The sequence below is a fragment of the Mustela nigripes genome, chromosome 3 (genome assembly GCF_022355385.1).
Source record: "Mustela nigripes isolate SB6536 chromosome 3, MUSNIG.SB6536, whole genome shotgun sequence".
Lineage (NCBI taxonomy): Eukaryota > Metazoa > Chordata > Mammalia > Carnivora > Mustelidae > Mustela > Mustela nigripes.
This window is the reverse complement of record NC_081559.1, coordinates 55610742-55622237: the sequence shown is the minus strand read 5'-3', so window position 1 is coordinate 55622237 and position 11496 is coordinate 55610742. Positions and strand designations below refer to the sequence as shown.

General features: G+C 46.2%; 1 protein-coding gene across 6 annotated transcripts in view; it reads right to left on the bottom strand.

Moving 5' to 3' along the window:
- TANC1 (tetratricopeptide repeat, ankyrin repeat and coiled-coil containing 1) overlaps nucleotides 1-11496 on the bottom strand; it is a 227620-nt gene that overhangs the window by 53961 nt on the left and 162163 nt on the right. For 4 of the 6 annotated variants that reach the window (XM_059394028.1, XM_059394031.1, XM_059394029.1 and 1 more), the window contains exons 7-9: nucleotides 6466-6729; nucleotides 1156-1278; nucleotides 86-367 (exon numbers count right to left, since the gene is read on the bottom strand). In XM_059394028.1, the coding sequence (XP_059250011.1) occupies nucleotides 86-367; nucleotides 1156-1278; nucleotides 6466-6729 (669 nt within the window). The remainder of the gene's footprint in view (nucleotides 1-85; nucleotides 368-1155; nucleotides 1279-6465; nucleotides 6730-11496) is intronic. The other 2 variants (XM_059394032.1, XM_059394033.1) reach the window with 1 other exon arrangement.

The following is an 11496-nucleotide window of genomic DNA, read 5'->3' as shown; positions in this document are numbered from 1 at the left end:
AACAGAGAAGAGATGCCTATCCAAGCCACGCCCCACCTCTGCCTTACACCCCATCACCTACTAACCGCATTAAACACGCACATACTTTTAGGCGGTGAACCGGGGCTGCTGGAAGCAATCTGCCTCATGCGGCTTCCGTGGCAGCTAAGTGCCACCAGCTTAGAAATGATGGCTGTCTTCCCAAAGCCCACATTTCCAACAACCACGGCGCCTCTATTTTCTGTCAGTTCTGTGTTCCTCAAGTTTTCTTCTATCTGGTGAAAGAGCCAATCCCTTCCCACAAACACAGAGTCTGTTGTTATGCTTGGTACTTCAAACAACAGGGGTTTCAACAAAATGTCCTGTGGCTTGTAGGGAGCAAATCGTGCTTGGGGGGGAAAAAGAGATAATTATTTTAGAAGAATGCCATCATTTATACACTTAAAAGCTCAAGTTAGCATTGCTTGTATGTTAAACGTAGTACTATACAGCCTTTAATTGTATGCCACCAGGGATCTGTAAGTGTCTTCAATCTGGTTCTATTAATACTTCTGTCATATCTCATTTATAATCCCCTGTGGGTTTTACAAAGGGTCCTAAAAAAATGACCAGATAGTTCTGTCCTCACGACTCAGGACAGACGTGCAGAGGATTAGAGAAAGCGATGCAGGCGGCCAAACCAGGTCTCATCAGTTTGTGTGAAACAGTATCTAAGACCGGTCTCTTCCACTACGGTAGGAGGCGAAGGGAAAGGCATCTGCCTGGAGACAGGGCCCCAGCTCTCATCAGGCCGCGACGACGAGAGGCCCCCTCGGTGAGGCTGCGGACCACCCGGCTGTGAATTACAGGAGGTGGCCGATGGCTCACGGACCTGAAACAAAGCTGATTTTCTGTTGGTGACAAGCGAGTGTTATCCAGGGCGTGTTAAATTACCCCTCACTTCAAAATAACATATTGCAGAATTATTTTTCAACTGCAGAAATGAATTGGTCACACATTTTTAAGGAAGAAGCCCCAAACTGTCAAAGAGGGCCTCCCAGCACTGACAGACCCACTTTCAGCAGTACATGTCATGTTTCTAACTGAGCTGACTTAAATGCTGGTCATCACAGATCCTCAGTGTTGGGTGACCCCATTCACGATATCCACTGTCCCAGCAGAAACAAAGGTAAGTACCTTGAACTTCCTGTGCCCTACCTCCGGATGTATTGTGCCACGGCAATCTAATGGACGTTCGAAGAGGGGCATTTCTCTGCCCGTCTAAATAACTCAGATCTTCCAACTTGGTGGAGCTTGTCGCTGAAATAGTAAACTCCAGTTTAGTTTTTTCAGAGTTGATTTTAATATCATACCCAAACTACTATCAATCATAAATCACTTAACACTAAGCAACTGTGTTCAGGCTTTCAACAAAAATGACTTCAAGGTAATTTCGGTTTTGTTTGCCTACGCCAGCTTGTTTTTTCTGGCAGTGAGGTTAACTGAAAAACGGTAAACACCAAGTGTTTCTCATTCTCAACATTGTGTTGCTAAGATTGCCGGAATTCTCCATCATTCCTGGGAAGAGACAGACTTCACCAAAAATGTTTACGAAGGAACCTGACCCTCACGCATCACTCAGTGAGGCTGCAGTACTACAACAAACACACAGCTGGGTGCTAGAGACTTCTCGGACTTCTCGGCAGCTCCGGAGAGCCTTCCAGGGTGGCTGGAATTCCAACCTTATTAATTAAATGAGCAGAGTCTGCAGTTCCATCCCACAGAGCTCGAACACGAAACGTCAGCTCCCGGCTGGAAAGGAGTCATGTGGATTTCATCGGAAATAAACATATTCCCAAACTTTAGATTTTTATGTATAAATGATATACTATACTACAGGTATGTACTTATTTAAATTCTAAAAAGAAGTAGTATTTACCAGTGATCAAATCAGTAAGACTCAGGGCACACAGGTACCCATTATAATGCATTAAAATCTGCTTGAGCATACATACCAGTTGGATTATAAAAACAATCAATACAAAATAGTGTTGCTAATTCTTACCAAATCTTAACAATAAATACATGATACATGTTTTTGCCCAAAAAGAAAAAAAAAAGAAGAAGAAGAAAACCTCCTCTTATTTGTATATACAACCCAGGCCACAATGAGAGAATTCTCAATAAAATTAACCTAATTTGCTTGTGGGTTAAGTGGCCCAACATAATGTACCGCTGACCCAAGACATAACAGTTCTCTTCTGGGACATAAGCACAGGCATCATCTGAGGGTAAATAAGTGGGGAGCAGGAGTTGACTTCCAAGGGCGAAGGCTTCCAGGGACTTGTGCAATCATTGGGACCAGGTTTCGAGGGAAAGAAGTCAAGTTGGGCCATCTCTCTGCTGAAAACCTTCTGGCTCAGAGCATCCAGCCCCTGGCCAGCACCACCTGCTCAGTCTGGGTCCTCCCTATCCCCCACCCCCGGCTTTCATCCTTTTCCTCCTCACTGTTAACAACCCCCACGCCCCACCTTGACTCCTTCATTCAACAAGACCTGCATGGCTCCAAGCTCTGGCTCTGTGGTGGCATGTCCCCCCCTTGCCGCATTCCCCAGATGGCAATCCACCACACGCCCGGTCCCAGGAGAGGCATCTGATGCCTTGACTTCACAACAGTGTACACTTATTGTTCCGGTATCCTTCTGGTGCATAGCCACAGTTTATTTACACTTATGTCAATACCCCCACACAAATCTCTCCTATGAGAAAGATTCAGCTAATTCCTTAGGCAGGACTTCTAAATGGACCCAATTTCTGGGAATCCAAAAGCAGCCTCTAGCTTCTCTCTGGGTCCTTTACAACTAGGTGTGTGAAACTCCCCGGTGGGCCACCGGGACCCTCACCCTGGCTCCCGACACTTAAACCGCCCGGAACATATATTTCTGGGCTGCTGCCTGAGACCTGGGACTCTGACCCAGGCCTCTGCAAATGCCCCTCTCCTCAACACATCTTACCATGCACGTGCCTGCATGCCGGCGGCTGAGGAAGAAGGAGCATCCACCGCTGTAACCTATAAGCCAAGTGCAGTACGGAGCCGGCACAGCCTCAACTATCTGACCGGCCACTTCAGCCCTGGGCACCTGGAGCCTCCCAAGGGTTTCCTGTTTTCCTTCTTCTCCTGACCCCTCAGAACACAACATTCAGTTCATAATTTCGTGACAACTGGAACGATTAAGAACACGAGACTCTATAAAGGCTTTTTGCAAAGAGAGGATCGCGATGGGGCCCCAGCTGGACCCAGATACAGGAGATGGTGAGGCTGCAAACAGCCCTGTTTTGAAATTTCCAGTCACTATATCTCTGGCTCCCAAGTATGCAACAGAGTGGCCTCACCCACTCCACAGCCTTCCTGATTCTCTGTTTCAAGCATGATTAAGATGCAGTGAAATGGAGTAGCTCCGAGGGGGTGCTGCCAGCCAGGAGCTGCCAGTCGCCTCTGCTTCCTAAGCTGTTGTCAAAGCCACTGAGAGAGACAAGTTGGGACAGCGGAGCTCCAGCCACCTGCTAGGCCCCTGGTGTGCTCCCCCGGCAGAGCAGGCTACCAGGACCACAGGGTGCCTTCCCACACATGCGCACAGTAGGTTCTCAGACAGGGAGACTCACTTCCGATATTTAATAACAAATGTTTTCAAAGTCTCAGCTGGACTCAGGGTCAAGGAAAAAAAAAGCAATAATTTTACGCTGCAATAAGCCTGCTGCTAGTAAACCTACAGGTAATTTACACACTCACTGCGCGCGTGTGCGCGCGCGCACACACACACAGACATACACACACTGCATCTAACATCTGAGTGAGAAAGACATTTCCGGATGCTAAGGAGGAGAGAGTTTTTTAGGGAGTGGGTAGAGTGGAGAGAAAAGCAGAAGGAAACATCCCTAAACTGAGCAAAAAGAAACACCTGTTGAAACACCATGTCCTAACATATTAAAGGTAAATGCCACAAAGTCTAGGCAATTTCATGAAAACTGGCTGGTCATTCTGTTTGTTGGTTTCTTGGAAAACTAAATACTGTGTCTATGATCCACTTAGGAAGCATTTCAAAAGAAAAAAGAAGTTAGTCAAAAACAACAGAACTTAATCACCCAACTTCTAGATTATCTAAGATATCACTTTAAAGCCTTCTCTTCTGTTTTCTAACAAAGGAATGAGGTGTCCATGCCGCACATTTGATGTGGTATAAAGTAATAATCTGAATGTAGCATTTGAAACCAATTCCACTCCAACAAATACCTTTACAAAGAAAGTCTTTTTACAGTGAATCTCCAAACCCAGCCAACTTATTTTGATAGTCTCTGACATAAGAATTTTACTGTACTAGACACAACAGTGAAGAGATAACCACAGTTCTTGGTAACAGGCTCACTGACAGCAAAGGCTGGTAACCTCAGGAACCTGTTTCCATACTCTCACCCCCCAGGGGAGGCCAGAACCCCCAGGGCAGCTGTGAACAGAGGCTTGGCATCCCCATTCCTCACCTGCCAGTCCTTACTCTGCTCTCATTAGCCCAATTTAATCGTTTGATGTTCCCCAAATGCCAATTTATTTGTGTTTATGTGGATCTTCACATGCAAATACTTCCAAGGGATTGCAATAATGGTCTTGGACATATTATTTTAATCCTTCCAACACTGAGGGTTGCCTACTGCCCCCTCTGAAGCAGCTGGCCTTCTAATCACTAGAAAAAGTGCTACACACAGTCTACACAACCTGAATCTTTTACTCTTTTCAGTGACACGTGGAAAAATCTTGCCATGACTTCTGAACTGAGGTTTGGCTTGAGGGGGAAGGAAGATCGGCAGTGAAGGCTCTCCCAGACTCCTAGCTTGTTAACAGATACCATGAGGTAAGGAATTTGCTTGTTTCCAAAATAAGCTTTTAGCTGATAAAACTTGCAACACAGAAGAAGTGAGCCAACCCATTAGGCCAGGCAGACACAGCTCAAACCTGGAGGTAAAACCCTCCCATTCCACAGGAGGTCTAGCTCCAGTGCGCACATAGACCCTAATGAATGAGCACAGCAGAAATCTGAAAGCCCTGCTCTATAATCACTGCATTGTCCTGGAAAGGCTCAGCTGCTACCCATTTTTGCCGCACAGGACAGGCCACATGAAAGAACATCAGGCAGAAACATCACCCCAAATGGGGGGCTTTCAACACTAGCAATGTGTTTACTAATTTTAAAACAGCTTGGCTAAATTGAATACAAGTTTTCTATTTTGTTGAAGTCAATAAAACTATCAAGTTCTGGGATCATACACACGAACCGCTCATCCTAATGAGGTAGTCGCGGTATAAAACGCCTTGGGTGTGTCATGCTGTACAGTTGGGAGTGGGGAAGAGGTGGGAGGGCATAAAAGCTTTTGGAAGAGCCATCACTGAATATGCAGAACGCTCCCCAGAACGTCTCTCCGGCAGACATGCCAAATCCCTCTTCTGGAACAAGGCCATTTACATCCTTTGAAAGTGAATTAGAGCTGCCTCTCGGACTTTTCCATTAGGGCCATTTATGTATCAGCTGCTTCAGAGTTCTACTGGAAAAAAAAAAATGCCCTACAACAACCAGACTGACCTGCCATCTCCCCAAGAAGCAGTATAAAAAAAAAAAAAACTCTTTGATGTAGGGAGAAAGAACCTAGGTCTTTGTGTTAGTAGAGGAGAAGTTTTAAGTGCTCGGTTGGAGAAAAAGAAGGACTGAAACAAGGTCATCTTCTAAACTCAGCCCAGGAGCACGGAGTTCAGAAACTCGGGACCATAAAAGCAGTCAGCACAACTTCGAACCAGGGTTCTTTCCTTCGCCCACCCCCCTGCTCTCCCCGCTTGGTGACCACTCACTATCAACCAGGAACAGTCGCCCCTTTTTGGGTCCTTGTCTCACTCCAGCTGCCCCATCTTGCTGAGGGACACCTGCCTCGCCTGCCTGCATGCCCTCGATCGAGAAGCCTCACTTGCACCGCGTAGGTTTTAAGCTGTGAGCTCCCTTGTAACTGAATGATACAGAGCGCAGACCCCTCTCTAGGATGCGCCTCAATTATAGAAAAGTAAGTTTGAAAGCTGGATCAGAAATTCCTGGAGCTGATATTAACAAACTAATTCTAAATAAGGATTCGTGTTTACCAAGATGTAATAGAAAGTTATGAATTTACTCAAGCTTAAAATATCAAAAACAAGGACAAAGTTTTTGGCACTTTCTTCTTTCGTACACAAAAGAACAGAAGATTCTAAATATTAGTTTTACAGAATTCCAGGGTGAAAGGATCACTTACAGACCATGAAGGACAGTCTTATCATTGTCACAGATGGGTAAACTGAGGCCTAGACGAGGTAAGTGCCCAATCCACGATCACAAAGCTGGCCTGTGTCCGGATGCGATCCCCAAGTAGAGACAGTGAACATGGGGCACCTCGGACCCAGAGAGAAAACCCTCCTGGAGAGAGGCATGGCCTTACCTGCAACTGAGTTGGGCCGTGGCATTACTAGCGAGTTGGAGCTCTGAGAATAAGGGACCGGACCATCTCCAACTGAAGCTTCAGTGTCAGGCAGCACGCTCTCCGCTGACCCAGGGGGCTCCTCTTCTGCCACTGGGGAGCAATTATCTGCCCTGCGATCATGAAGGACTCCTTTCTGTACCCCTAACCTTAGGCTTCCGTCCTTACTCCATTCCAAACTGGAGCCACTCCGGTCATCATTTTCGGATGAACTTGTAATGGTGGCTGAAATGAGAGACCAAAATACTTTGAAGGAGGCCAGGCTGAGCTGGGGCTGTTCAGAGTTAACATAAGCACCCTGCCCTCCCCGTGATCAATGGAAACTTTTCTGGTCCATGCAGATTTTTATCCAAGTATGTTTCAAACAGTGTATTTTGGTAAATTAGAGGAATGTTGCTTATCAAGGAAAATAAACTAAGGCATTCTACAGGGGAGGGGAAAAAAGCTGGTAAGATAATGAAAAAGCTGTCTAAAAGTATCTGAGAGTTAACAGTAAATCCATGTAATTTAGAGATGATGTATCTGTCTTTTTAACAAAGATAAAATGCTCACAAAATTCATATCTCATTAAATTCCTCTGAACCTATAAATATCTTTTCCCAAATTAGGGGGGCGAGGTGATAACAATGGCTAATGCAGAAAAGAGGAGAACATCTATAAAAACAAAAACATAAAAACAAAAATTATAAAGTCAAGCAGAGAATTTGATCCTTAGATTTAAACTTTATAACAGCTGTTCACGATCAACCAGAGAGAGTGACTTTATTCCTTTAACAGCACAGAGTGGAAGACCTCCCAGGACACACAAAACAAGCACGGCAAGGGATGCTGGACTGCAGAATTATAACAGCCTCTAAGAAAGGAAACCAGTATGGAAAGCCGTCTTGGCATAAGAGGAGCATGAAGCAAGAAAACAGCAGTACCCATCCTGCGTGGCTTCTACAGACAGCCACTTCCAACTTAAACACCTGAGCCCCTTGCAAGCCCGGGTTACCATGGACCCAACACTGACTTGTGTCCTTGAGAACAAGGGCCGTGTCCTCTGATCCCTTGGTGCTCCCTGCTGGGATCACCACAGCCCAGACCCTTAACAGAGACAGCCAATGGGATGTGGCCAGAGTGTATGGAGGACTCGGCCACCTGGATTAAGCAACTTCATCAACGTGACCTGATGACACACTAGCAGCAGGCTGGTGAGTCAGCTCCAACAGCCTGTTCTCCAGAATCAAAGGGTCTGAGTTTTGTTTTGTTTGTTTGTACGATGCTCTTTAAAGGTTTAGCAGTAAAGACAAAACCATCTCCTCCCTGTGACTGCAGAACTTCTGTCACAGTTCCTCCTGCGGCTCCTGTCCGGACTCCTTATCCACTGCTTGTCTCCCTCTTCAAAAATCCCTCCTGCGTGCTAAAGCCTCAGACTCTCTCCCTCTAGCCAACAGCTCCCTTTTCTGAGCAGCACAGCACCTGGAACATACTAAGCGCTCAATAAACGTCTCCTTAGTCAATAAATAAGCAAATGAACACACTTCGCTTCCAACCGTGGTCAGAGACACTACACTTAATTAATCTCATTGTTATGTATTCAGGACTCGATATTCTGTCTCCAGCCAAAAGCTGAGTGGATCTGGGATGCGCCCATCACTGGCGTCTGCCATTACTCCCAGCATTTCCAAGTGTCCTATCAACAGTATTAAAACTAACTTCTCCATCTCTCTGGAATCAGTGTCTTGTGTGGTTTTTTTCAGTGGACCACTCCTATGAGCATAAGTATAGCAAGAATGACTCTTTCCACCCTGAACATGCTGGCGGTGATGGTGACAGCAGCCACTGACGTCTACTTAAGGTTCCTACACGTCAGGGACGATGCTAATGCTTCACAGTAATAGTCTAATTTATTAATGAGATCATTGCTTATTAATAATGATTGAGGGTAACCTCCTTAATAAGTTGTGACTGTGACTGTGAGCTTTTCTTATAAGTCCGGTGTTGGGGACTCAGAATGCTTCTCCCACAGACATAATTAGTTAGGTTCCCGGGCTACGCCAACATCTAAGTTACAGGAAAAGCGTCAGAGTGAAGATGATCTGTTTGGTTTTCTTTTGTGGCCGTTTTTTCTGGGGGCACATACTGTTAAGGGAAAAAACACACAGAAAATCTAAGTGATGTTTCTCCGCATTCACTTTCCCTCAGTGCCATGTACTGCAGGGACCCAGCCCCAAGAACCAGAACCCTAGGTCAGACCTCAGGCAGTGGGAACAGGAACTGGGACTTCCCGACTGCCTGCTGCAGTTGCAGCAGAAGAAGCAGCGTTCCGGAACGGGGACAGCCTGGTCAGGAGTCCCAGACCGCAGGGACGAGCTGAAGGTCCTGCTCCCACCACACATGCCCAGGTACTGAGGAGGACAGTTGGGTGGGAAGGGTGGGGTGGTCACCCAGCTACAGAAACAGGAGGGAAGGCAAGTCCAAGAAAGGGTTGCTGTTTCAAAAGGAGGAGAAGTTTATAATGGGTTCCTAAATAGGAGACTCTCACAGATGCCTTGTGATGTTCAACAAAGACACACATTGCACTGTGCAGGTAGGCGAGCTCCAAAGCCGCAGGCCTTCCTGCTAAGATTGCCCCACTCCACGATGTTCTGCCCTGCCATCCGGTGCCAGAGGCAGCCCACACGGCTGGGAGCCCACAGCGTACTTTCCTCTGAGTTCAGGCACCATTAAGCCCTAATGCAGACTCAAGGGGGCCGATGAAGACCTGACACATTTCCCGTATGACCCAAGAAACACACTGCATAGGGCAGCTCCACAGTAGCCAAGAAAGGGAAGCTGGTTCCCGAAACAAAGGACAGACTATTCAAAAATCCCGATTTTTCTTCCTGGCTACCAAATTCCAGCTCCTCATCAGGTTAACCTGTCACCTCCAAGTTAACACACACGTGCACAACTATGGCAACGTCTTCAAAATGATGGCTTCAGAAAAACAAAACAAACCTCAAAAACCGACGTGACATTTGACATTTTCTGGAGACTCCAGTCATCTTTCAAGGTCTGTAACAACTGAAACATCCTAACATTTTATTCCATACATCAGTACCGATGGCAGCTTTTGTCATTGAAGACTGGCCACCACCATTCAGATGGCAGTTCAACCACTCTCCCAACACACAGCGTTCGGTTAAATGAGTGATTTGTCATATCTCAAGTTTTATTGAGCTATGAGGTTAGGCTTTGCTTCCCACAGTTTAGTATTACTTTAAGTCTGGTCCTGCTCATTGATTTACATGTGCTACTTCCGACGCTCTGTATCATTTGAAAACTCCTTTTAAGGAAGGACAGCGTACTCTCTTCCTCTGTTGTAAATGGCACGTTTAACCAGACTTACGGGTGCACAGGGCTACACAGCTTCCAAAGCATGTCCAACACATAGCAGGACACATACATGATCACCACAGTCCTGGAGAAGAGGCAAACAGGCTGAGAACCATCAGCCCACTTTAGAGATACAGAACAGACTTGGGAGAAACTCCTCTCTCCCCCCTTCTATCTTGCTTCCCTGTCTCTCTCTCTCTCTCTCTCTCTCTCTCTCTCTAACACACACACACACACACACACACACACACACACACACACACACACAACTTACTGGTAGGTCTAACACCAGCCCTTTTGCCTGCCCACGCACTATATTAAAACCCCCTTTGCCCTGCATAGCTCTCAACAAGCCAAAGTTCTCTAAGCGTCCGTGACTACAAAGTATGTTGCAGTTCATGAAGGCTGCCTTGTTAAGAACAGCAGTCCCCAGGCAGGGGCTGGTAGAGAGAAGCCAGTCATGAGTGCACCGCAGCCCAGACGAAGCTTCCGGTTGACTAGGAGGTGGGAGAGACAGCCAGACCCTCCGTCATTACATGTTTTGCTATATAAAGTACTGCAATAAAACTGCATTCCTTCTCCTTCCCTGCTTTGCCCACTTCTTTGCCCACTGAAGGCTCTTTCACATGCTGAATGTATACTTAAAATAGAATTTTTTTAAAAAATCAGTGTAAGTTCAGGGCCCAATAAGTAGTTTGGCAGGATCTAAACCAAGTTGTGGGTTTAAAGGAACACGAAGAAGAAAATTAAAATGAGCACAGTGTTAGTCCAGAATTGTTTAGGAATGAAGGGTTTTGACATCAAATGGATACATGTAAGTAGAGCAGAATTCACCCGCCTTTGAGGTGGAGAAAAGTTACGAGGTAAAAAATGCAAAGAGCTTGGGTTCAAACTTTGGCTTCTCCCCGCTGAGGATCCACCAAGGGTAAGTCTCTCCACACTGAATACTGGGAACGCGTACCTTTTTTTCTTCACCTGACAAACATCAACTTATGTATTTGAGTTTCTTTCTTTCTTTCTTTCTTTTTTTAAGATTTTATTTATTTATTTGAGAGAGAGTGAGCAAGAGAAAGAGCACAAGCTGAGGGTGGGGGAAAGATTGGCAGCGGGAGAAACAGACTCTCCACAGAGCAGGGAGCCCGACCGACATAGGGCTCCATCCCAGGACACTGGGGTCATGACTTGAGCGGAGGGCAGATGCTTAACTGACTGAGCCACCCAGGCGCCCCTGAGTTTCTCTTCACACTGGCTACTAGGAATTGTAAAACTTCCTACCCACTGATAAGCAAGATGAAAAAGTCTAATAAAACTCATTCCCAGCTTCATCTTTTCTTTTTTCTTCTTCTTCTTCTTTTTTTTTTCATTTGACAGAGAGAGACACAGCAAGAGAGGAACACAGGCAGGGGCAGTGGGAGAGGAGCAGGCTCCCCACTGAGGGGGGAGCCCGATGCAGGACTCCATCCCAGGACCCTGGGATCATGACCTGAGCGGAAGGCAGACGCTTAATGACTGAGCCACCCAGGGCACCCCCCACGCTACACCTTTTCTCTTGTATTTTTTTTTTTTTACTGGAGTATAAACAAATGTTACCTTAGTTTCAGGTACACAACATAGTGATTCGGCAAGTCTATA